The 27441-nt window shown below is 45.8% G+C and overlaps 1 protein-coding gene across 6 annotated transcripts in view; it reads right to left on the reverse strand.

Moving 5' to 3' along the window:
• The window catches only part of SLC41A3 (solute carrier family 41 member 3), a 38830-nt gene extending 11603 nt beyond the window's left edge, over nt 1–27227 (reverse strand). Inside the window, exons 1-5 of one of the 6 annotated variants that reach the window (XM_075005473.1) lie at nt 26953–27227; nt 19770–20082; nt 5329–5436; nt 4682–4753; nt 3253–3397 (exon numbers count right to left, since the gene is read on the reverse strand). In XM_075005473.1, the coding sequence (XP_074861574.1) occupies nt 3253–3397; nt 4682–4753; nt 5329–5436; nt 19770–20060 (616 nt within the window). In that variant the 5' untranslated portion in view covers nt 20061–20082; nt 26953–27227. Of the gene's footprint in view, nt 1–3252; nt 3398–4681; nt 4754–5328; nt 5437–12518; nt 13571–13628; nt 14989–19769; nt 20083–23021; nt 23175–26952 lie in introns of those variants that run through there. The other 5 variants (XM_075005474.1, XM_075005478.1, XM_075005475.1 and 2 more) reach the window with 5 other exon arrangements.
• Between the last annotated feature and the right edge of the window lie 214 nt (nt 27228–27441).

Consider the following 27441-nt stretch of genomic DNA (forward strand, 5'->3'; position numbering starts at 1 on the left):
TAATACACACAGGCCGCGTCTACACGTGCACGCTACTGCGAAGTAGCGGCACCAACTTCGAAATAGCGCCCGTCACGGCTACACATGTTGGGCGCTATTTCGAAGTTGAAATCGACGTTAGGCGGCGAGACGTCGAAGTCGCTAACCCCATGAGGGGATGGGAATAGCGCCCTACTTCGACGTTCAACGTCGAAGTAGGGACCGTGTAGACGATCCGCGTCCCGCAACATCGAAATAACAGGGTCTGCCATGGCGGCCATCAGCTGAGGGGTTGAGAGACACTCTCTCTCCAGCCCCTGCGGGGCTCTATGGTCACCGTGTGCAGCAGCCCTTAGCTCAGGGCTTCTGGCTGCTGCTGCTGCAGCTGGGGATCCATGCTGCATGCACAGGGTCTGCAACCAGTTGTCGGCTCTGTGGATCTTGTGTTCTTTAGTGCAATTTTGTCTGGGAGGGGCCCTTTAAGGGAGCAGCTTGCTGTTGAGTCCGCCCTGTGACCCTGTCTGCAGCTGTTCCTGGCTCCCTTATTTCGATGTGTGCTACTTTGGCATGTAGACATTCCCTCGCAGCGCCTATTTCGATGTGGTGCTGCCCAACGTCGAAGCTGAACGTCGACGTTGCCAGCCCTGGAGGACGTGTAGATGTTATTCATCGAAATAGACTATTTCGATGTCGCTACATCGAAATAAGCTATTTCGATGTAGCGTGCACGTGTAGACGTAGCCACACACTGCATCTTCCCACATGGCGCATACCACACATCTCCCCTTCGACACGCAAACATGACCCACTTCCTTCACTGCACACAACACTGACTTGTCACCATAGCTCGGAAAGACCCCTAAAACGAGCTGATGGTCTGTCAGCAAAGTTCTTTTTACATCCAGTCAGAGCTTTGGGGGAACAAAGATTAATAAAAGCAGTGAGCTTTTATAGACTTCTGAGAACAAGCCTAGTGCTTCTCAGCACAAGTATCTCCATTGTTCCTGGAATCTGGCCTGGGTACATCCATATGCTCTGTTTTGTCCTCTTCTTAGAAAGACTGCACATGTGCGTGGCTGCTGAAACACACAGGGTTGCCAATTTTGGTTGGATGTATTCTTGGAGATTTCAGCACATAACAATCTCGAATGCCAGATTAATCTTTAATTTCTGGAGGCTCCAGGACAATCCTGGAGTCTGACAACCCTGAAAACAGGTTACTGCCCACTCACTCACAGATACGAATAAAGATGTTACACCATCCTCTTGTGGCAGATGTGTGAATTCCTACCTTCTCTTTCACTGGACACTTCTTACAATGACATCATCCCAGACTGGCCTGCCAAGAATGTAGCTCTGTTTAACCTTAATCTTACAGATAGGGCCAGGCAGAGATGTGGAGTGGTCTGTCCAAGTTCAAAAAGTGAGTCAGAGACATAAGCAGGAATAAATCTCAAGAGTGCTGATTCCCGGCCCCTGGCGTGAAGTGCTCAGTCATAATGATTTACCCTCAACCTTCTATGAGGAAAGAAACAGTTCTGACAGCCCCTTTCCAGCCCTGGTCAAAGGCCTATCACATTTCTCTAGATCGCCATGCTCTAAGAGAGGAGTGTGAGTGTGAAAGATGCAGTGAAAGAGCAACGTCTGTCTGCACTGGTACCTTTTACATTTCAGATACCCCACGGCACACCAAGCTAGCACACACCCTGGAAGCACGGTCATTCCAAATACCCACTCTGCGTTCAGTCACCACTCACGCTCCGCTCCAAGTGTTACAAGCTGTCTTAATGCAAGCTGGAACACCCAGAGCTTTTGGATGGCCACTGCTATGTGTTAATCAACCAGTCAATTGTGTTACAGGTGGGGTGAACGCTGGATTTTGGATCTGCTCAAAGATTTTCCCCAGGGCCTTCAAAATGATACACTTGAACCTCTCTCTTTAATCAGGCAAACATGGGAAATGGGGTCTGCCAGATTAAAGAATTTTTGAATGCAGGAAACGTGTTGTGTGGCCTGTATGTGAGGGAGATGGGAGTGTGGCTCTTATCCGGTTCCCCACTCCCAGCTGCTCACAGGCATGGCCCCCTCTCCCCGCAACCCCTGCCACTATGGGGGTGGCGAGAAGCATCAGGAGCTGTGTTGCTGGGCTGCCATTTCCCCAGCTGGGGGGAACAGCAGTCTGCATGGCTGCTTCTTCATCCTCCTCCTGCCAGGCTTCGTCCTTGGATCAGGAACACCCAGAGTATGGATGTTCAAGTGCATATGACTGGCCACCAGGGACAGAGAGGAAGAGACTCCTCTGAAGGCTGGTGCTTCTAATGTAGAGGCCGCCTCGGTGCTGCCCGGCAGCTCTGGCAGTCGGTGTGAGCCTCTGGAGAGAATCCCATTTGGGGAGGAGCGTCTGAACATTCATAACCCTGGGAACATCCTGATTTTTTTCCCCTTTCTTTGAAGAAAAAACGTGCATCTGAATTTAGAGCTGACGAATGGTGCTAGCTTGTTGAGGACTGGCCCTGAGGGCAGAGCCAATGAACTGCCCCGACCGCCTTTGGATGTGGGAGAGGCCACAGAACCCAGAAATCAACAGATCGAAGTGTGGGGGGACCAAAAACGAACAAACAGGATTGGGGTGCAGGACACAGGCAAAACAAGGGATTTACAAGGACATGGAGCAGAGGAGCCCAGACAACCCCCCCAGCTCCAAGGCACAGTGCAGGGAGACAGTAAACAAAACCTGTAAGAACTCTGTCCAAATGTGTGCAGGGAGCAGGAACTCAAAATAGGCCCTCAAAGTCACAGAGAATCCCCATGTCCAACTTCCTGCTCCTGGACTGATGGATGGCAGTGCCTCGGCCAGTGCCAGGAGAAGGAAGAGGAGGAGGTCTTTGGCCTTTCCCAGGAGACTGAAGTCTTCTTTCCGCAGAACAGGCCCAGCATGGATAGCAGCACGACAAACAGCGCCCCCCAGCACCAGCATGACTTACCCCCTAATTAGGGAAGACAGAGAGAGACAGGTTCCCTACGGTGCATTCAGTCCTTGGCCCTTCAAAGTGCCAGTCTGTGGCAGTGATTTTAAGAATACAGTAGTGTTTTGGGGACGTGGCCACTTATCCACTGGAAGTTCCACCACAACCCCAGAATTGTTTCACGTCCGTTACAGAACAGTCTGCAGATGGAAAAGGAACACACTGGTCGCTGAGGGCAGGCGTGCATGGAGAGGGCAGCTTCCCGCTGGCACAAGTGACCAGGTGGGTTGGGGTTAATGAGACTCACCCAGGGACAGCGCAGCTATGAATGCTGTCGTCACGCTGCTTGCACAGAGCACTGCGGCCTGATTCAGCTCCACATGCCCCTTGGAGAATGCGCCTAGAATGACAGCAGCTATGGCAGCCAGCAACCCCACTACCGTGGCCTGTACCTGTTGGGCAAGAATCAACAGGTAGGCTGTGTGGAGTTAGGGACCCCCAAGACTGCGATCCCCTTCATCACCACTAGCATGGCACTAAGAACTCATGGGGATCATTTCAACCCTCATCCAGGGCACTGCACCCCTGAAAGCCAAACTCCAGCTGGTTTCCTCTAAGAGAAAATCCCAGTTCCAACAGAACACTGCCTGCTGAATGTAATGAGCTGGCTAGAGACTATAAGCTCCACTGGCCTCCACTGGATCCACTGTGTGTCATATGCCCTATATTGTTAATGGAGAGACTCATTAAGATGAAACATGAAGGGTCTGTGCTTTTGATCTGTTCCTGCTGTTACAATGAAGTTCTGGGTAGGCAGCGTAATTGTGAAGCGATGACTCTAGATCTGTTATGGTATTTAGAGGCCTTCCTTTAAAGGCTCCCTGTGATGCAGGTTCAGAATTCTCAACCAAGCCTGTAAACTCCTACAGCTGCTGGAAAAGTCCAGATGTCAATACAACAGAAGGCATTTCCCAATCAGCTGTGGGATGTCCTGGCTCAACAAAATGTGGAATCTCCATTTGCAGAAGTGCTGCTGCTGATAGCTGAGAGAGGAGATGAGGAAGGTTGTGCAGAGGCCTGGTGTACTACGAAGGACACCAGCACAGAAGCATCCCCCCATTATGCCATGGCATGTAACCTCTAAGTTAACCACTGGATTTTAACACACAACACCTGGGCTGTGGCCACACTAGCCCCTCCTTTTGGAGGGGCTATAGTAATGTGGCACTTCAGCAGATGCTAATGAGGCACTACCGTGAATATGTAGTGCCTCATTAGCATAATGGGGGCCGCACGCATTTCAAAAGTGCCACTTTCGAAATGCATGCTACCCAGGTAGCCGGGGCCTTTCAGAATGACCCCGATTTCAAAAGGCCCCTGGCTACAGGCTACATGGGCAGGGTGCATTTCAAAAGCTGCACTTCCTAAACGTGTACGGCCACCATTATGCTAATGAGGCACTGCATAGTCATGGCAGCACCTCATTAGCATCTGCCAAAGTGCCACATTACCTTAGCCACTCCCAAAGGAGGGGGGAGTGTGGCCAGGGCCCTGGAGTCAAGAGGTTTTTCATAGGGGAAGATTCTGTGCCACTAACAAATTATCTGACACAGCCGGCAGGAGATGGGAGCTCACCAGTTCACCCCAGTATGAGTTCCCAAGAGGGAACAGCTGGAGAAGACACAGTTTAATAGAAGAAAAAGGAGCCTTTTCCAGCTCCAGCTGGAGCGGCTTACCTGAATCAGAGCTAAATTGCAGGTGGCCATTTTCCACTGTTCCTGGGTATCATCCATCTGTCCAGTGTTAGCCTAGAAATCAAGAGAGAAAGTGAAAGGCCACCTGCTCCTCTGGAATTGGCAGCACCCGAATGCAGCAAGAGGGTTTCACTTGGAACCTCTCAGACAGAGTAAGCTAAAGCCAGCATGATCACAGAGGCCAGCCAGGGTCTCAGTCTTCTCAACTTCCCCTTTCCTTGTTAGTGAGAATTCCCCTGCCCTAGCCTCCCATGGGCAACAGATTTCATCACTTGTCTCTTGAAGGTGGGTAGCATAGCAGCAGACATGTCCTCATGCCTCTCTCAGTTTCTGCAGTACCCTCTGACACTGGCCACTGGACACGTATGGATGAATCATTTTCTAAGAGCTGTCTGGCTGCAGAATCAGGGCATGAACCTTATTTAAAACACCTGAAACACCTTATATCAGTTTAGCAGGGAAGGGAATGTGGCCTCTGCTTCACACACACACATACAGAGAAGAGGATGGGGTCTTTGTTTCTCTCTCGGCCACACAGTGGCACACTTACACCTACAAGTACAAGTATGTCCTATTGGTCAAAGGATTCCTTCCTGCTCTCCCCTCCATCCCCCAACCTTTACACTTACAGCAGTAGAGAGTCTGGATGCCAGAGTCATTTCAAGATTACCCTTCAAGCCAACCAGGGCAGGAACCAGGATAAACACTTCTGTAATTGTCCGAAACACATCCCAGTGCTAAAAAGGAAAGCAACACATAGAGCATCAACCTCATCTAATGCTATTCTGCCCACTCCTTATTTTGAGTGGGCGTGTGTTTCCCCACTCATTTCCTGACCTAAACCACACGACATACAATTTGAACAACTGATGTGTTCCACCCCAGAGGCAGCTGCAATTTGGTGGTGGGTGAAGCAATTTTCAAGTTTATAAAGTGTTCGATAATCTCTTGGGCAGATAGGCACAATACAAATATAAGGTATTAATTACTATTATCCACTAATATGGATTATTAATTGTTATCCAGTGTATGTCATAACAGTTGACAAAAAGAGATATTGGACAAGATATAAAAATTACTTGTGCCTTAGGGCTTAAGTCAATTTCTATTAGGAATTAGGATGAGGCCTTTTTAGAAGCATCTTTCCACTCTGGGTTCCTGGAAACCTCCTCTGAGACACTGTGATGCTGTGCACTGTTGAATTGGATGGATCAGACCTCTAATGCAGTACAGCAATTCCTATAGTCTGAAGACTACCTTGGAGGTAAGTTACATAAAGTGGACATATCAAATTCTGACATTCTATAGGAGCTGAAATCTCAAGTAGTTCCAATGACTAATGCAGAAATACTGTATCTTATTTAAATATACTGCATGGTAACTTCATGGCCCAGCACTGAACTACTGGATGTTCACAAAATCATGCTATAGCTAGAGGAGATCCTGTCAGGGTGAAATGACAGACCAGACAAGCTTCTTAGAGTGTAATTCTGCAGAGCTATTTTGAAACGGATCCAAACACTGCCCCTGAACTCAGTGGCACTTCTGTTTTTTGAGAAAACAAGCAAAGAATGGGGCTCCCTTGGAAAAGCTGAGTTATGCTGAAGTAAAATAGGGAACAGACTTACAGCATCACTGTTATGGTCTGTGGCCAAGATGTTCCAAAATAAGGGCCATGTATTATATGATATAAACTAAGAAAATGACACTCAGTGGCACCTGGCAACTCCAGATTTCTCTTATTGAAGCTTTCTGTATTGTATGCTTTAGTGACAGAGTCAAACTTAGCAAACTAATTAAACAAGCCATAAGAATTAGCTGAGCTAAACTTTATTTTTTTCTAGTAACACAGGAAATAGCTTGAGAATTTACTTTCCAAATCACACAAACTAAAAGGCATAATGAGAGTCTTGAAGAATATTGTGTTGCCAAGTGAATTATTTAAGTTACTAATCAGTTATATCCACATCTTCATATACCTCATTTTCTCCCAATGAGCAGTTTTCCTTATGATGCTTTGTTCTTGCAGCTGGACCCTTCATCATCATCTTCTTGCTCTGTTTACACTTGACACATTTTCCTTTTATGCCCAGGAAACAAATTTCTTCAAAATATGCCTAAATAGGGTCTCTTACTCCCACAGGAAGCTCTGTGTGTTTGCTGAATAAGGTTTTCCCTTTTCTCTTTCCAGTCCACACCACTGTTCCCTACTATGCTGCCTCCATCTTTTCCTATATATTGTCTCTCTGTCTTTAAGACAAAGTCTCAACGAATTCCTCTGCTGTGCTTGGCTGAGATCCACCACCACGTAGGCACAGAACAAAAACTATCCTATCCTGCTTGTGTCTTTCTTTGCATATGTTACTTTTTGGTCTGTTGGGAAACAGAAACTGAAAGCCCAGAACTGGCAAGAAGCAAGAGAAAATAGGTAGGCTGAATATACTAGAGCACTATACTATGTTGCACTGAACACTGGTGTTCCATGAACAACTCCCAGGTGTGCCGCAAGCGCTTGGAAAAAACACACTGATGGATACATTTTCTGCTATTAAAATCAGATACAATGTTACTACTTCATTGCTATGCTACCTGATTAAATCACTCCATTTTGTTTTTGCAGCATATGTTGCTGTTTGGGGTTTTTTGTTTTTGGTCTGACAACAAATTTTTTTTAAAGAAAATCTTCATAGCGGCTCTCTATAAAAAAGTATTTTTGTTTGGTGGTCTCAAAAAGTTTAAGAAACCCAGTCTTAGAGCCATTAATTTATTTTTATGAGACTGTAAGTACATGGTGAGCATGTTTGTGATCAGATATAATTGCAGCTTATTTTTTAACATAATAGTCTTTTATTATTTAAAAAATAAAATAATCTGATTTAAATAAAAATTCAAACTTTTATTTGAAAAAAAAATCATTGGTTTTTATCCACCATGGGCCCTCCACATCTGCACTGATGTCAGATCAAAACTGAAATGCGTTAGCTTTTGCTGTCTGAGAAGCTCAGGTCTGGAGTACTGGATGGCACTGCAGCTCAGGACTAAGGTGCTTTAGCAGAGCCGGATTGGGCAGCCTGTCCAGAACAGCAGATGGGAGCAGTAGGTCAGGACTCCAGTCCAAGTGTGTTGCCTGAACAGAGACTTTGGGACTGAGTCTTAAGAATAGTCACGTTTTCATGTTTCCTCTCCTGCATCAACTCCAAGTAAAGTGAAAGCAGGTTTAAGAGGAACATGAACATTCCCAGCAGTATTGCCAGCTTACACTGCATTCATGTCACAAAACCAGGAAGTGAAACTCACAAAAAACATGAAATAAAATTGATTTCCCTCATTTCACTGTCCAAACTAAGCCAAGTTAATATTCTTTTAAAAAATCCCTTTCAGCTCTAACCATCTCTGTTGCTTGCAACACAGTGAGGAAGGTGAAAAATACTTCATGTTTATGGCTGTAATCTGGACAACGTCCCACTGAGGATGACAGAGAAGCTTTATTCTTGAATTTTCACGCTTGAAGTGTAATTCTGTGGCTCGAATTTGATCCCTCACATTACTGTAACGTAGTGAGCCAGACACTGACCTGTGGTCTGCTAGGATTGTGCCTCTGTAGCAGCACAAGGCAGTCTGGAAGTGGATAACAAGTCGACTGTGTATTTCTGTGGGCAAGGTAATAGTGTATTGCCAGAGCAGTGTCACTCTGCTTCCCAGCATGGGGAGCACCTCACAGGTATGACTACAGCACTGACCACTCTGGTTATCCTCAGGTGGTGGAACAGACTCTGAGGGGCTGCTATCAGTCAGTGCAACTGAGAGCAGCCTAGAGGCCACTCTAAATTCATCTGAGGGCCAAAGACGACTCTGTTCATCCCCAGGATTGGTGATGCATACAACTGATGTACAAACACCTTCCTGGCCCCTGCAGTTATGCCAAGCACAGCTGAAGATTTTGCCTTAAATGTAAATGCTGTTTAAATTAAAGTACAAATAGATTAATTTGCATATATTCTAGTTTTGCTTTCATTTAACGTACAGAACCCCTCCTTATGCCAGCTTCAGCTCTGAAAGAGGCAGGTGTACAATCCCAAGAAATTTACAATGAGGTAACAAAGTACAGAACAGGTCTTATGGATTCTACAGTCAATGTCAAATTTCAAGCTGAGAATACTTTATTCCTCTCTTGCCTACACTTCGTAAATCCTCTGTCCAGCTACTCTTGTTGAGCTCAGGGGTCGGCAACAAGCAGCCCATGGACTGGACGCAGTTTGCCAGAATCATCTCCTGGTAGGTTGCTGGTGCTTTATGTACCTGCCCATCTGCAGGTACCACCACCTGCAGCTCCTGTTGGCCACAGATCACCATTCACAGCCAATGGGATCTGCAGAAGCAGTGTCCCATTCTGTGCCACTTCCTGTATCTCCTGTTGGCTGGAAACTGTGATCCGTAGCCCGCGGGAGCCGTGAGTGGTTGTACCTTCAGAAAGGTATGTAAATAAAGCACCCGAGGTCCACCAGGGGCTAATCCTGGTCAACTGCCTCTGTCTTATTGCCTACCCCGATTTAGCCGGCAGCTTGGTAAAGCACAGGGGATCCAGTTTAAAAAGCAGTTATCTTTTCTGTATTTCTCTGCTGCTGTATTAGCTTCTGATTCAGGAGCTGCTCATTCGAACACATCTGATTTTCCATACTCTTAAAAGGCCCATGGTATGCATCCAGCAATGTCCTCTCTCCTCCCTGATATCACTATGGAGCCACTGATGTTCTGTAGTGCCCCATGGCTAAGTTTGCAAAATGGAATACAGGAGTTATCTTGAATAGCAGCTAAAAATAGCAAGCGTTGCTTGGCGCAGGTCACATCCCCCTGCCTGCAGCAGGAAGCCACGTCAATCAGAAAGCGATTGCCACCACAGCAGAGATATATTTACTTTCCACCTGCCTGTCTTTCTGCCCCCCACTCATTCACAGCTTGCAAAATACTGGTAGTCAAATCCAGAATTCACTGAAGTCAGTGGCATGGTTCTCTGGGTACAACTATGCAGCAAGTGGCAGCCTACGACAGCGAGGCTGAGAGCGGGTCTACAGACTTGTGCTATGATGCTAAAAGTAGCAGTGCAGATGTTCAGACACAGACTCAGAAGCAGGGGGAGGGGGTGGGCTTCAGAGCCTGAGCTCTAGTCTGAACTGCAATGTCTACAGAGCTGTTATTAACTCTGTCGCACTAGACATGGCTCTGAGAATTGCTGCTATGAGATGTCACTTGTGCAGCTGTTAGGCCTACTGATAGTGGGGCAGGGGCTAAAGGGGCAATTGCCACAGGCCCAGTGATTCAAAAGGGCCCGAGGCTCTGGCTGCCATAGCTGCTGCAACAGGCGCTGGCAGCCAGAGCCCCAGGCCCTTTAAATTGCCACTGGAACACTACTGCGATGTGCTCTGGGAAGCTCTAAGGGCTGCCTAGGAAGCGGGGGCAGAGAACACTCTGGGTGGCACTGACGTCTGGTTCCGCGGCCCCACCCCCTCCACCCAAGGCTCCGCCACTCCCAGGACCATGGAGCCAGCCCCTACCCACCTCATCCAGGGGCCCTGTAAGGCTGTCGCCCCCACTGGTGGAAGTACTCTGAGTGCTGCAATGTTAAGCAACTACTTGGGGCCTGTGCTCCTGGAAGTTCCATGCAGAGTTGTAATCCATGGAGTGGAATGGAAGACAACTCACCGCTCAGCTGTTTGCCAGTGGACCACAGAAGGAGGCAATTAATGACCTACCTGCCTTTTTCTAGCCCTGAACATTATATATGGCCAGTTCTGATTCCAGCAGAGTGCCATTCAGCAGGTGCTCAGCAAAACAAATGCAGTGTAAGTAAACTCATGAACACACTCACTGCACACCATCCGCTTCCATTATCAAGATGGTACTTATTGGAGTGTGTTCACACATAAGAACATAAGAACATAAGAATGGCCATACTGGGTCAGACCAAAGGTCCATCAAGCCCAGCATCCCATCTGCCGACGGTGGCCAATGCCAGGTGCCCCAGAGAAGGAGAACAGAAGACAAGTGATTTATCTCCTGCCATCCATCTCCTGCCCTTGCTATGAAGGCTAGGGCACCATACTTTATCCCTGGCTAATAGCCATTTATGGACCTGACCTGCAAAAATTTATCAAGCTCTTTTTTAAACCCTAATAGAGTCCTGGCCTTCACAGCCTCCTCGGGCAAGGAGTTCCACAGGTTGACTGTGCGCTGTGTGAAGAAAAATTTCCTTTTATTAGTTTTCAACCTACTACCCATCAATTTCATTTGGTGTCCCCTAGTTCTTGTATTATGGGAAAAGGTAAATAATTTTTCTATATTCACTTTCTCCACACCATTCATGATTTTATATACCTCTATCATATCGCCCCTCAATCGCCTTTTTTCCAAACTGAAAAGTCCCAGTCTCTCTAGCCTCTCCCCATATGGGACCCTTTCCAAGCCCCTAATCATCTTAGTCGCCCTTTTCTGAACCTTTTCTAATGCCAATATATCTTTTTTGAGGTGAGGAGACCACATCTGCACGCAGTACTCGAGATGTGGGCGTATCATAGTTTTATATAGGGGAAGTATGATATCTTTTGTCTTATTATCGATCCTTTTTTTAATAATTTCTAACATCCTATTTGCCTTACTAACTGCCGCTGCACACTGCGTGGATGTCTTCAGAGAACTATCCACTATAACTCCAAGATCCCTTTCCTGATCTGTCGTAGCTAAATTTGACCCCATCATGTAGTACGTGTAATTTGGGTTATTTTTTCCAACATGCATTACCTTACACTTACCCACATTAAATTTCATTTGCCATTTTGCTGCCCAATCACTCAGTTTGCTGAGATCTTTTTGTAGTTCTTCACAATCCCTTTTGCTTTTGACTGTCCTGAACAACTTGGTGTCATCTGCAAACTTTGCCACCTCACTGCTTACCTCATTTTCTAGATCATTGATGAACAAGTTGAACAGGATCGGTCCCAGGACTGAGCCCTGGGGAACACCACTAGTTACCCCCCTCCATTGTGAAAATTTACCATTTATTCCAACCCTTTGTTTTCTGTCTTTTAACCAATTCCCGATCCATGAAAGGACCTTTCCTCCTATCCCATGACCACCTAATTTACATAAAAGCCTTTGGTGTGGGACCGTGTCAAAGGCTTTCTGGAAATCTAGGTATATTATGTCCACTGGGTGCCCCTTGTCTGCATGTTTATTAACCCCTTCAAAGAATTCTAATAGATTAGACAGACACGACTTCCCTCTGCAGAAACCATGCTGACTTTTGCCCAACAATTCGTGCTCTTCTATGTGCCTTGCAATTTTACTCTTTACTAGTGTTTCTACTAATTTGCCTGGTACTGATGTTAAACTTATCAGTCTATAATTGCCAGGATCTCCTCTAGAGCCTTTTTTAAATATTGGTGTTATATTGGCCGTCTTCCAGTCATTTGGTACCAAAGTGGATTTAACTTCTCTAACAAAGGTAAATTAAGGGATCCTGCAAAACACTTTGTTGCAAGAACAGGAAATTCTTTGAAACAGAATTCTGAGCGTCAGACCATCTCCTGCTAAAGAGTTATAAATGCTAGAAAGGGCCTCAGGGGACCATGAACCTTAATGTTAGCCACTTTCCTAATTCATGGCACATCTCGTGGTATTTGGTATTTTCCTTCAGATCCCAGCTCTTGGGGTCCAACAAATACATCAAAAATGTACCCTGGGCCAGCTTAAAAAGGAAGTAAATTTCTAGCCCTTATGGTTGTGGAGAAAAGCTAATCCGAGAAGCTCATGAGCATTTACTTACGTGCAGACTAAGTAATATTTTACAGCACTGAGGGAGATGGCAAAGCCGGGAAGCGCCTGTACGGCTAACAGGTAGGTCTGTGCCTCGGAGCAGGTGTGTTGACATGCACAGTAAGCACCAGAATACACTGTTTCCATTATCCATTCTTGCTTTGCTGCTCCTCACAGCCGACTCCCTTTAACCTATTCCGTTCTTTGCACCATTATGTTCCTTGGTTCAGTGACAGAGCAAGACTCCCTCCTACCCCAAACAGAGCAGTGTCCATATGTGGCTGTTGCTGGGGAACAAGTGCCAGAGAATACCTTGAACTCCTGCTGCTTTTGAGCACTGTCCTGAACGGTGGGACGCAATCTTGAAAGCAACAGCAGCTGTGCCAACATTCTGCAAATCTACCTACGCCAGATACCCAAACAAGATCAAGTTGTGAGTTTCGATTAGTGCCACCAGTACAAACGAAGGTCAAATGGACCAGACTGTGATCTCAGGCAATACAGTATAAATCCAGTGTAACTCTTCTGTCAAAGGGAGTGATGCTGAATTTACATTTAAGTAAAAAGGGTCAGAATCTGGCCCAGAAATGTTTAGATTCTAGTCTAGTTATTTTCTTATTCTGTGCCTATCATCAGGGCAGCTGAGTGACTTCAAGATTAAAGAAGAATCAAGGAGTCTACAGGCTATTTTCAAAGAACTGAAATGATAAACTTTCTTCAAAATGTGAACACCAGTTTACCACAGTTCTGATGTGGAATTCTCTCACTGGTGATCTCTGGGAAAAAGAACAAATATTGTACAATAGATGAACATGCTGTAGCATCTGTTTGATCCCAGTACCATAGCCAAACCTTCATACAAGTTGCCCCCAAATGTACGGCTGGACACAGAATGGGAGGAACTCTTCCTCTACTGTCTCTAGGGTACTGGCTGCCCAGTGGCCCGTCTCTAAATACATAGCCAAACCCCCGGCTTCGGCAGAGTCCTTCCTATATTTTGACCCAAAACAGGACCCAATGGGAATCACGCTCACTAGACACACAAATTACAAATGCATACACAAGGTGACCCAGATAAGCCAGCCTCTTGATACTAAACTGCTCAATCACACATACGTACTTGAACAACATCCATCAACAGGCCAGCAGCCACCATCCCTAAACCTGCCAAGAGAAATGGCACGAAGATCTGGTAGGCAATGGAGAAGGACGTCTCTGGGAGAAATCCATTAGCTGACCTGGTCATCTTGCAGGTGAAGCCTCTCAGTTTCCTCCCATGGAAGCACAGTTCCAGTTGCAGCTGGGTGACCACCATGGTCAAATGCTGTTAACTCATATTCAACAAGCAAATCAAAGGGGAAAGGCCAGGAAATCATACAGCTCACATTCCTAAGGTGCGTGTTCCACCATGTGAACGAACTTCTCCCCACCTACAGCAGTGATGCTACAGTCCTTTATTTTCCTCTTCTCCTCTACCTCCTCCCTTCCGGAGAATCACAGCAAGTTTATATTCCAAAATCAGCTTGACTCGGTTGAGCTCAGACTGCAAGGAGCCTCAGGGAAGCTCCATGTTACCCCGGCAGAATTTTAAAAAAGAAGAAAGGAAGCTTGCTGAGATGTTTGTGGATAAATACTGATGATGCCACCCCTGCTCCAACTTCCCCCAGCTCAGCAAAAACCAGAAAGACTTGCTCCTCTGGCTGTGGCATTAAAGTCTCTGAGCACGGAGCAACAGGTCATGCAGGAATCCTTCAGTGTACTCAAAGGCACAGGTTTCCTCTCTTCTCAGCTTACATTTCTTCACAGAACATGACTTGCTTTTGATGATATGGTTTAATATATAAACTGGGGCTGAAGGAGCACCACATGGGGCAATGAACTTTTCTCCCCACTCCAAGGCTAAGGGGAGGGGCAATTAGAATCCTGGTTTTCATTCGGTTTCCTTCAGTATCGCCAAGAGCAGGAGCCCATGCCTCTTACAATCATGGCTATTTCCCAGCTCCTATCAGGAAAGGCAGCAAAGCTGTTCTGACTGAGAGAGACCATTTGTCCCACCTGGCTTCCTTTTCGCTCTCTCTGACCTCCACCTTGTCTGTGGTGTACAAGCTCTAGAAGGAATGATCAGTTTATGCCGGCTGTATCTCTGAACGATTGATTTAAAAAAATTCTACAGAACCAGCCAATGAGCTTCAAAGACGAATACCCTTATCTGCTGTCATCACGTCAACTTTCAGCTAGTTTGCAAAGGCCAACATAAAAGTCACAGCAGGAGCTTATTTAAGGTAGCTCTAAAATCTCACTGGCCATGGGGGAAAAAGGAAGTTTAACAGCTGGTACAGCACAATCTTTCACTTCCTTCCCCAAAGTTTAACACAGCATAGCTGCAGGCTGCTGAATAGCTCTTCCATTCCACCCCATAGGTGGCTTCACCACAGTGCTTCCTGTTTAAAGATACATTACCAAAGTCACCATTGGCATGTGCCCATAGACTTCAGCGTGGTTGTGCCCATTAATGCCAGTAAATTTGCATAATTCTTGGTAAAGATGGGCCTAAATTGTAAAGTTCAAATTCAGATCCAAGCTTGTCCAATATTAGGGAACGGGGGTTGATGGAGGGTGTTTGCTCAGGGATCCTCTGTGACAGCAAACAGGACATCTTGATTTAAATAATTGACTTTAGTCATGTTTTAAATGCGCACGTTTTAGTTATTTTCCTGAAGAAAAGTTGGATTCTTATCTGTTGATAACTGTTAAAACATACTGATTTGCAATTAAATATTGCCTTTACTCTAAATTTGGTGCTTCTTTCTACCAACCAGGAGGGTACACTATAGCTTTATACATTATTAGAGGATTATATAGCCTAACATACAATTATTCAGATACTTCACTTTGTTTTTTTATTATTTTAGAAAATGGCAAATGATTCATTTCTTATTCACTAGAGGGTGATTAACTTCTTTTACTTCTGATTTGCATCAAGCCCTATTTGTATGGAAATGCAAATATAATTAAAATGAACAAAACAGCAATACATGTGTTGGAAACATAAGAAAATGCACATAAGTGTACCAAAACATGTTTTCCATTTAAAACCAACCTGTTTATTAAACAAAGGAATTATCATCTATAGCAAGTGAACTGAACTGATTGTTCTGATCATTGTATCCTTCAAGGTTTTAGATGTAGTAGATCTCATCCTCACACACTTAGCTTTTATTCATAAATTGAAAGATAAAATGACAAGTTTTCCTCTTTTATCAACTCTAAATAGGTGATTTAACTTTGAATGATTTAGTCCCTGAACTGAACTAGTTGAATAAATTGAAATTAATAAAATAATCTCTTTGCAGCTGTAGAAGAGGCAACTAGAGTCAAAACCTGGATTAACATACAACTCTCCTCACAGGTGCTTAACTACCGGTTGCCAACAATTCAGTGGTTTCTTCAAAGTTGGTAACAAATAGATTACTGAGTGTTATATTTTGTTTTTAACTTAAATTATTTAATAGATTATAACCTTTAAATTTGAAACTAAGTTTTAAATGAGTTGCTCAAAAATAAACATTTTAATATATATTTTTTAAAAATCTGATTTCAATTTTAAAAGTATGAGTTTTGGGAGGTTTTTTTTTTTGTTTTTATTAATTTTCCCTTTATACCCACCCTTCTCTGTGATACTTTGGATACCATATTAGAGTCTCAGAGTCAAAAGTTTGTCAGTAAGTTATTTATAATTAAGGGAGTTCTGGACAGCCTGAGGAATTGGAAATTGGATACTAAGCCATTCACTGATCAGTTTCCGGTTTAAATCCAGCCAGTGACAGAAATTGTTGGCTGTTTGGTGGCCAGTACAAAGAATTTGCTGGTCTCAGTCTAGTTGCTAGCATTCAAAATCATCACTTAAAACCCCTTATTACTATATTTGACACTAGCTGGCCTCTGAAAGGGCATTGTCATCAATGAGACTTAAGGATACATAAGCTATGGACTCATAACTAAGATTTGTTTTCAGAACTATGCACACTGGCTGGGAGTATGGATACTTTCCCCAGTTCTAAATTCTCTCTCTCTCTCTCACACACACACATACACCAGTGTAAGGAAGAATCTCCACATTAGTGTTACAGGGCACAAAGAGCCCTGCCTTCAGATTCTTGTTTCAGTCCTCTGCTGTCCCCAGAGATAATACATGAGAAGCAATGCAGGGAGGCAGTATCCTCAAAGCCAGTGAGATTTTTGACTTCATCAACAGCAGTACATGGTGGAGGCCAGCAAGCAAAAACTGAAGGTCTTCTGTTGGAGGAGAGCTTAAAGGGAGAGGAACAAGGGAGATGAAGCAAAGCTTTTTCCAATGCCTGCATACAGGGGTTTTGACCCATCTTACTTCCCACCAACAACTTCAAGATAACAGGATGAAGCTCTGGTTCTATGCAAAAGTCCAAGGTCTTCAAAGGAGTAATGAATGCCAGGCTAATTCTAGGCAGCAACCTCAGGATTCCAGAAGGCTGATACTATGTAAGCAGATGATCTACAGGCCCAGCCCTAAAAAGTCACTGTATGCTGTGAATTGCTCTTTCAGAGGCAAAAACATTATAACAAAGAAATTATCAGACTCTTTGGAAGGCCCAGGTGCCATAAAGGGACATAATGAATAGTATGTTCAGTATTAGAGCTTTGGGAAGCTGAGGTGAATGAGTTCAGCACTCTGTGTCACACTCCATTAATAAGTAAGCACCATAAAAAGCATTCAACTGGCAAATTGACAAGCAGAAAACATACTTAACTTTGGTGACCTATGTTTGCATACTGGATTTTTTTTTTATTGCACACTTAAGGAACATCTGAGAGTCATATATCCAGAGCCTCATCCCTTTCAGCACAAATTGTCCCACAGCGTAATATTTCGTTTAAACTAAGCTCTTTGCAGGCAGGAAAACACTTCTGATTATGTGCCTAGCACCTCGCACAGTGGGGCTCTTATCCCCGATTGGGGTCTCTAATAAATAACTTTCACAAAGAAAATCAGAAGCACTAAGAGGAGTTCAGGGAAAGACATGAAATGCCAAAGAACAAGATTTTAAACACACTTTGTTTGGATGCAACTTATGATTGCTACAGACAGCAGTCACACGAGCTGTTCAACAGCAGCAACAGTTAAAAACACCATGGCTGGCCACCCTTCTCCCCTCCACGTTCAAATCACTGGACGGCAGGGCTGTTAAGCACCAATGGGGTCCAAGAATAAGAACAATACTAATATTGCTGGTTCACTGCTCATCTGGGGTGTCCCTCCCTCTATTTGAACAGTGACAAAAAGGAGTGAGAGTTTACCTCCAGGTGGGATGGTTGCAGGCAGACCATGAGTGAATAGAGGAGGACAGGAAGGAGCACCAGGGTAATTCTGAGCTCCTATTCACTCAGCAGAAGCAGTGGGCACAGGCGGTTTGGGATGGGGTAGGCTGGTGGGGAGACAGAAGAGGGAAGAAAAGTCCAAGCAGCAGTGAATCCATTGGCGGGAGTGGGAGGGGGGGATGGAAGGAGCCACACATTCACATGGGATATGCACATTTACCAGGACTCCTAGTGCTAGGGGCTGGAATGCTTGCCTTTCCGTAAGTGAGCTTGCACTGGGCCCATTTCCTGCCTGACTGGTTAGAAACTTGGCACGAGAGGGAAGGGGTACCAGGTACTCTTAGTCACATACAGTGAACTCTTTCATATGCAGCATTGTTATCCGGAACTCTCAAATAACTGGCATTTTAACCATAAGTAAATTTTAGTTATGTTTTCCATCAGAAGAGAACAGTGAAAGTAAATACAAATAAATACAGAAAATACAGTATATGTCTACAGTGTACAATACTATGTTGCTGGTAAATAAAGCACTCTGCATACATTTTTAATTGTTTCTTAAGATCTAATCTTGTTTTTCTTTAGTGTTGTTTGTAAGCTTACCTCTCTATTATCCAGAGTATTTGAATATCCAGCAACCTCCCAGTCCCGAGGCTGCCACATATGAAGGAGTTTCCTGTAAAACTGTTTGTAATTTCTGTTGGATAGGTTGGGGGATTCACAGTTCACCTTCCCTTCTAAGCTACAGAGTGACACTGCTGTGCAACTGTTTACCAAGTGCTGCATTCCTCCCCTGAAGTGACCACTTTTTAGGAAACACTCCTCCCGCCACTATGGAGATGATTTGCAAAGTGGTTGTGTGAACACTGGATAAAAGATAATTTACATTAAACGTTGGTTATTAATCATAAAGGAAAAATCAAAACCGAGATTAAAAATTAAAAAAAAAAAAATCAAACCCTCTACATGTTAAAACTCCATTAAGGAGGAGACAAAACCAAGATCAGGAAGGATATTCTGTATTAAGAGACACTCTGCTGAGCTACTGACACACAGTGTCTTTTGTTCCAGAAGGGTTCTTACAAGAGTGGGTAAAGGGTGCTGCTATATCTGGCACCAACTGGGGAATTAATTAATGCTACACTTAAGAGGTGACATCCTCGGCTTCAACAGGTCCTAGTTGATCTCCTTAGGCCGCAAGAGCAATCAAGGGACTGAAGGGAACTAATTGCAGCTCTGTGAAAGTTGTCAGTGCCAGCCCCAGGCTTTCAGTGTCACCATATCAGATAATGAAGGGACACGCTGACCTGACAGATTGCTAGCCAAATACACAGAGATGAAAAATAGGAATGCAAAGCAAAAAACATTACCCTTTAATAAAAATTAATAATTACAGATAAAAACTATAACTCTAAATGTAAAATGCCTAAAATCAGCTCTGACTCTGGTCAGAACTTAGACTTTAAGTAGTTCCTATCACAGAAAACATGTTACACTGGCTAGACAGAGACTTAAGCATTCATTAGCAAGCCTCGAAATCAACATGAAGAGCATCTAGGTGCTCTCCAGGTTGCATTCAGCACTAAGAGCACAAGAGAGCTCTTGGGCTCGGAAGCACCACAGAAATGCATTTAGTCTCCATGAGAGATGCATGAATAGGCATTCAATAAGCCTCCCCTAGCAACAGCCAGAACTCTCCACAGAAGCAGCTGTGCAATACTGGTTTAAATTTGAGGGATGGAAAGGAAATGAACATCCAAAATGAAGGGAGACCTTCTCTCCCAGTTCCATCCAACCTGCTGTAATCCTTTCACTTTGTGCACCTCTAGGAAGGGAGAAAAGGCAGGATCTCTGAAGCCTGCTAACAGCACATTACACACATTCATACAGAGACTTTAATCCTTACCTGTACATAGTCCAAAACCATCCCAGCCAACACCATGCCAAGCCCCGCTAACAGGTATGGCAGGAGCACCTGCAGGCCAATTGCAATGGCCGATTCTTCCTGCAGCTTTGCCATGGGCCCTTTCCCTTCGGCTGGCTGCGTCTGCTGTGAGACCAAAGGGACATCCTCTGCTTCCTGGCTGCCAAGTTTGCTGTCTTTGTGTTTACTCTTGCTCTTTGCTTTGTGCCTGGATCGCTCTCCATTTTTCGTCCTGCCCTCTTTCCTCCGATGCCGAGCTTCCTCCTCTTTCATTCTGACCCTCTCAAATCAATGGCTTTTTAAACATGCAAGACAAGAAACAGGCTAAAGTGAGAGGTGATAAAAGGGAATAGTGCATATGTTGGGGTTTTTTCTGTTTTAATTTGTTTTGGTTATTGTTGAAAGGTGCTCTGTATATTCAACCATGCGGTTACCTCCAGGCCATCAGCTCTAGGGTAAAATGCCACCTACTCCTCCAAGCAATGGCACAGATTACTGGCTGATCCAAGTACTGGTCCTTAGACTCTCACTTATCTTCTCATTCCAGGTCACTGGCTTCCCTTTCGATAGTCCCATCTCCCCATTTAGGGTTACCATATTTGACCTTTCAGAAAAAAGGACACCCCTGAGAGGGAGTGTATCTGTAACAGTAGCTACCAACTCACGTGGTGTTAATGTACTATACACACTATAACACATCACTACAACATGAGTTGGTAGCTACTGATGCAGATACACTCCCTCACAGGCGTGTCCTCTTTTTTATACGGTAACCCTACCCGCACTGGCATGGGTTCACACTGCACTGCCAAGCATTACAGTGCTCGCTCAGTAAAATGCCAGGAAATCTCTAAGGAGACTGAAATCCACTGCAGTGGCTATGGTTGTGCCTGCTTCCCACACTACATGAGATTTCGCTGCTTATGAGGCGATAGGGACTCGGAGCAGACTGGATAATTTGCAGGCTCAGCGCCCTGCCTAGTGTAGGAAACGGACATTCTATCCAGTAAGGGGCAGCACTACCAGTGCTAGCCCACTGGGGGCCCCAAGCATGAATGTTTTGTGATCCCTCCTCACAACACACACTAACAATAGGCAGACCGGACCTGCTCAGGGTTCTAAGTCATTGTTTAGTCTGCTTATGCCTAGCTCTGCACAGCAGTGCCGTATAAATGCATATTACAGCAAGGAGTTTACTCCTAGCTCATGAGGGGATATTTATTTGACCATCTACCAGATGTACATTATATATTTCTTTCACAACTATCCTAATACATACAAATATGGGAACTTCAAGGACATGTCTGTCTGCAAAGCATCTACCATGCCTAACAATGGTGTCACTTCAGTGGTAAATAATAGTGCAATCCAACATACATTTGATGGCCTTGTGAAACAGCCTGGTCTCAGTCTGGCCCTTGGTTGCATGCTAATGTCAAAAATGGCACTTTAACTGGCCTCTGTGTTGGCAGGCTCACTACAGAGGCCATGGAGAACTGATGCCTGATCCCCAAGGTCAGCCCTAGCATGTGGTCACTGGTTTGCTGATGTTCACTGATTAGCAGCTGAGAGAACTGTGTTCTAATGCATCAGATGCAGGCCTTAGGCATGCATCCTAACCCTCCTTTCCTCTCGTTCACGTAGCACTCACCTTTCCTCTCAGTTTGGCAAATGTCAGAAGAGTCACAGAGGCGAAGGCCAGAAGCCTTGGAAAGCCAGACCATCTAGTCCAGCAGGTGCCCAATTTTTTCCTCTCGTACGCCCTCTAAGCTCTAATTAAATGTGTTCCTGTCTCACCTCCCTCCTGCTGGGCCAGGAGCAGAACCATTTCTGGGAGCCAGTGGCCAAACTGTTGCAAGGCGCTGAGCTGTGCCCAAGAGTGGGCTTTGGCGCTGCATCTAGGAATGGGATACTAGCAAAGAGGCCTGGAGCAAGGGCCAGGGCCACAGCTACAGCTGGGTGCTGGGGCCAGAGCAGAGCTGGGGGCAGAGTGTGACTGTAGTGCTCCCTTCCCTGGCCCCCCATCAGCACTGTCCCAAGCCCCACCACATCCTACAGATGTTCCTCACCCACAGTTTGGGACCAAGCTAGTCTGAACCTCTGTGTATTGCAGGCCATCAACACTGCCCAGCATTCATGGTGAACCCACAAACTGAGATCAGACCAAAGCAGTGGTTCTTAGAGCACACAGCTGGAGCCCATTTGACATCCTCAGGGCTACACAAGCTGCATGGGACAAGGCCTACAATCAGAGAACCACTGCACCAAAGCATTACAGCCCACAGAAAACAGTGCGTGTGGTGGGGGTAAGGGAACTAGGGGGTAGCTAACACACCTGTGGGAAACAGCCAGGGATGTCCCTGGAAGTTTTGATGCCCTATGCAGCTCCTTGCAGAGGTGCGGGGGGGCTGGCCCCTCCTTAGTGTGTGGTGGGGGGAGATATGCTCATGTCTGGAGGGGCTGGAGATGTAGGGGCCAGGCCCAGAACTGCAGAGAGCAGGAACAGGGCAGGGAAGTAGCAGAGATCAGGCCAACTCTCGCGGCGGTGGCTGGGAGCAGAACCCAGCCCCAACCTGCTCTGCTTCCCTGGCTCCCAGTTGTGTCACTGGGAAGCACAGCAATGTGGCTGGGAGCCTCTGCTTCCCCCCACCATCGTGAGTGCAGGGGGCCGACCCCTGCTAGTACCCAGGACTGCACTGCTCAGGAGATGGGACTTAGGGGAAGAGATAGAATGGGGACAAGGCTCTGGCAGGGGAGAGGCTTGGACGAAGGGGTGTGGACAGATGGGGGATGAGGGAGCCATCCCAAGCCCTGCACACCCGCCCCGCAGGACGGCCCCACTGCGTGCAGCCCGCAGGACGGCCAGCATGGGGATGGGGCTAGTCACCAGCACCACCCCATATGCAGCACTCAGCTCTCAGGAGCACCACAAAAATTGGGGCAATTTGGTGTCACAGATGCCAGGGTGCCCTGCAGGGCTGCAGATTTGCCCATTGGCAGTGACGGCCTTGGGCACAGCCGGAGACAGGGGTCTAGCCACATTCTGTACAAGGGGGTGCTGGGAGCCACTGACCCAGCCCATAACCGCTGCCTATGACGGTCACCAACTCCAACCAGGGGGTGCACAGCTCCACCGGCCCCGCCAGATCCAGCACCCTGGAGCAAACCTGCCCGCCCCGCCCCGCCCCGCCCCGCAGGAGCCCCTGACACACACACACGGTCTCAGGCACTCACCCCGCTCTCTGTCCGCGCCTCCCTCTAGCCCCCGCCCCCGCGCAGGGCGCCTCGCGCATCTGCACAATATGCGCGCGACCGCACCACATCTGGGTCCCGGCTCGGAGCAGCCGCGGACCGCGCAGGGCTGGCGGAGGCGGAAAAGCGGCGGCAGCGGGGCCCCGACAAGCCCTGCTCCGCCCCTGGCTGCCGCGGTGCTGGGCGGGGCGGTGATTGACAGGCCAGAGGAGGAAGCGTTGCCGTCCGCTGCCGCAGGCCTGGGTGCGTACGGCGTGCACCTTGCCATGTAGCTTCTGCCACCTGGTGCAAGCGGCGACAGTGCCGCTGCTCCGTCTGCAGCCGGCCAGTGCAGGCCATGACACTGGTAGGAGGTGCAATCCAGTACAACCCCCCTCGCGCTGCTACAGCAGAGAGCAGACCATGCTAGGGTGGTAGCTGCAGTCCAGTACAACTCCCCCAGCCTCCCCTCCCCAGCTTCTGCTGCATGCACTGCACCTTCTGAGGTGGATACTGCTACCCTGCACGGTACATGATTCCCAGACCTCCCCTTCAGCTGTCTGCAGCGTAGTTCCCAGATGGGCATTTATCCACGTGCTCTCTGCCTCTGTCCCCGCAAAGCTGGGTGCAAACACGTAGGTTGCTCAAAAATGATGCCTGGACAGCTGAGCAAGAGGGGCTGATTTTTCAGTTATGTTTCGCACCCTCAGCTTTTGGCCAGTGGGAGCTGAAGGTGGCCATACCAGCAGCTGCAAGGTAAACAATCTAGTGGCTTGCCAGCAGCTAACCCTAGCAAGCCACATGTGGCTCATGGGACACAGGTTGCCCACTGCCTGGCTTAAGTGGACCAGAGAGCTTCTTTCTGTCTAATTAATCCACAGGCAGTAGCTACATCAACAGCAACAGTAAGCTGATGAAGCACTGCCTGTAGCAGAGGTTAGGTCAGTCTAACTACAGCAGTCAGGAATGTAGATTTTTCACACCTCTGACCAGCCTAGTTAAGAACATAAAAGCAGCCATGTGGGATCAGACCAGAGGTCCATCAAGCCCAGTATCCTGTCTTCTGGCAGTGGCCAATGCCAGTTGCCCCAGAGGGAATGAACAGAATAGGTAATCATCAAGTGATCAATTCCTTGTTGCCCATTTCCAGACTCTCGCAAACAGAGGCTAAGGACACCATCCATGCCCACCTGGTTAGTAGCACTGATGGACCTAGTTACATTGTTATAAGTCTGTAGCACAGACCTGGCTTAGATGTGGTGTCAGGTACCTACCTTAGGGCATCTACATTTGAAAAATTCACTTTAAAGATTTGCCCTAATTGTGACTCAGTTGGAGTCTATCACCATGAACTATGATTGCAACACAGTTCTCTTTTCCACAATCATGTGCTCACACCAGAAGATTTTGCTTCTGATGTATTAGCATTTAGATGCATCACAAGAAAAGAAGGGCTCTATTTTTCTTCATAGCATTCTGTCAAAGTTGCTGTTGCTGTTTTCTCGCCAATCTAAATGGCGAGTTTTTCTGTTCTGGGTTAGCAGCTATTATTAACTGAGTGTTAAACACTAAGGCCATGGCTACACTATAGTTACTATTTTGGGATAAATATATATCCCAAAATAGCAACTCCACAGCTAAACACCGAGTGCAGTATTCCTGTTCCAGTACCCTTCATTGTACAACGGATAGCAGAAACTTTGAAACAGCTGCTTATTTCAAATGTTGGTGCAGTGTGGATGGCACCAAGTTTGAAATACATTAACTTGAAATAACTTACACAGTTGCAAATTGCATAAGTTATTTCAAGTTACAGCTAAAGTATAGCCATAGCCTAATAGTGTGGTTGGCCTTGTACAAAACAGAGGAAGAAATAAGAGTCTGCCTCAAGGAATTTACAAGTGAAGACTCTCATCTTGCAAGTTGTTCCACAGATCCCTGAGCCCTTTAGTGCCGTACTGTAGTGGAGGTCTATGCAGCTGCACAGGACCCACTCACAAGCTGACATGCGGGTGTAGGGTCTACACAGACAGAACAACTCAGGCACAGGACACATCTGTATACTGATCTGTAGAAGCTCTGAAGCTTAAAACACAGTAAGTATTTGTATTGAGTGTGGTAGGTGTGCAACAGCTTTTTGATTGGTTAACACTATTCCCAGAACTGTGTTCTAAGGTGGACTAAGAGGAAAGGGGGTGAGAAAAGGTTAAAATATTGTGTGTCTTTCTGGCTATTATTGTGACCCCAAAATGCTTGCTACCAACTTTTCTAATGAGATCTAAAGACACAAGCAGAAAAATAAAAAATGAAACATTACAGGACCCCCATGCATGAAGAAGTCCTACTTGAGGTGAGTAAGGGATGGAGATTTAGTTTCGAAGTATCAGAGACATAAGACAAAAATGGAGAAACATGTAAGGCAGCAATAGGCAACCTAAGTCAGTGAGTGGGCCACAAGATTATTGTAACCAAGATAGATTCCCAGCATAGGGTACTTTTTCTAACTGCACCGGCGTATCTAGAATTTGTAGGAAGTGCCAACTGAACCACAGCAGCACTTTGATTGGATGCAGAAGGAGTGTGTGATTCTCACAGTCAATGCAAACAGCACACACCCCACTTCACATGTCCTTGCTTTGAGTGTGTGTCACTTTATTAATACTGATAGCACAAATATAAACGGATGGAAACCTGCGGAATTGTAGGCAACAGTAAACAAAAAGGCTCACGGGCCACACTTAAAACCCTGATGGGCTGCTTGTGTCCAGACACTGATGTAAAATACAGCAGAGCAAAAGAGTTAAAGGTAAAAGACTCACCACAGACTCCAAGCTACCCAGAAAGCCATCCATAAAATACAGGGAAATTCAGCAAAATAGTGACACTAATTAACAAAACAGCAAGACATGATGTTTACCTAGTTACTTTTTAATGTAAGTGCTAGCACATTCACACAGGCAATAGCCATTTATGAGCTGGGCCCATGCCTCCCTTTCCTCTCTAGTAACTCTTCTCAAGAGATTACCCACTGGCTCTGTAGATTGCTGATGCTCAGCATTAACTTGATAAGCATTACAAGATCTACCAGTGTCTCTGTGCCTGAGTTTTCCATCACTGACATGGGGATAATAGCACTATCCTACCTCACAGGGCTGCTGTGAGGATAAAGATTGTGAGCTGCTCATGTACTACAGTAATGGGGATCATACACATACCTAAGATGCATAACAAAAGTAGACAGTATCCTTTAAATATAGACTTTGGCCAAGTGCAATTGAAAAGGCAATGTGGCAGTTTCAGAAACTTCATCCAAAACATTTATTTAGTCTGTAGCTTCAAAGGGATTTTTTTTTCTTCTTACAACAGTAAAACAGTTGGATATGAAGAGAAACTTCCAGTGAGATCTATTACATTGTAAAAGCCTTCTCAAAGGAAGTAATCAAAGCCAAATTCTCATTTAAAACTAGACTGGACAAAGCACTGAAAGAGATACCGATGGCAGCAGTTGTGTAGCTTAGCCCTTTGGCGAAGATCTAAATGGATTCTAACAAGACTGTTCTTTCCCACAATTCTATAATTCTATAATAGATGCTGTCAGTACTTTCTAAAACTTCCAGCACTGACCTGAGTGAAATAGAAACTGCAGTTGTGAAGGGGAATCAAGAAATGTCCTAATTTTTAAGTATTTACACACTTGATGTTTAAAGCTTCCTGAGTGAAATCCTGGCTCCATTGACTTCAATCAGGATGAGCGGTCTCCCCCTGATATTTGTTTCAATCCTCGTTAGAGTCAACATGCTAGAGATATGCTTTTACTACTGATGGTGTAGAAGCACACAAATTCCACTAAGCATTTTTAATCCTTGCATTCATGCAAACCAATTGAATCATGCAGCTCAAATTTTCAAAATATTTCAGGGTCTAGGATCATTACCTCAGTGCCAGAACTGTGCTAGATCTGAGCAAAGTCCGTCCTGCAGATGAGATTGTTATGCTAAAGTTTTCATAAGGGCAGCATGGTGTCTTCTGGCTTCCGAGCCCATGGTTTGAGCAGGGTAGATTTGAATGCCGTGTGCCTTTGTAAGTGAAGGTTAAAAAAAAAACAAACCCTGCAGCTGCTTGCATGCTGGGACCATTGTGAACATCATTTCTAAAATGACCAGGCTTAAATTTCAGCTCACTGAGCATAAATGTGTGCCTTATCTTCTTTGCAAATGAGGCCTCCCTTATAATGGTCAGAAGAGGACTGCCCCACCCAGGGAAGTTTAGGGTATGAGGTGCCAGTTAAAAATAGCAGCCTTAATGAGATATTTTAAGACTCCTAGCTCTTGTTATGCTATCAATTTACAGCTGAGCCTGAAGAATCTACAGAGCAAGTGGAAGGTCTCTTGAGACATGTCAATTTGAGGAAAGTCAGAACTGG

Source organism: Carettochelys insculpta, chromosome 11 (genome assembly GCF_033958435.1).
Source record: "Carettochelys insculpta isolate YL-2023 chromosome 11, ASM3395843v1, whole genome shotgun sequence".
Classification (NCBI taxonomy): domain Eukaryota; kingdom Metazoa; phylum Chordata; order Testudines; family Carettochelyidae; genus Carettochelys; species Carettochelys insculpta.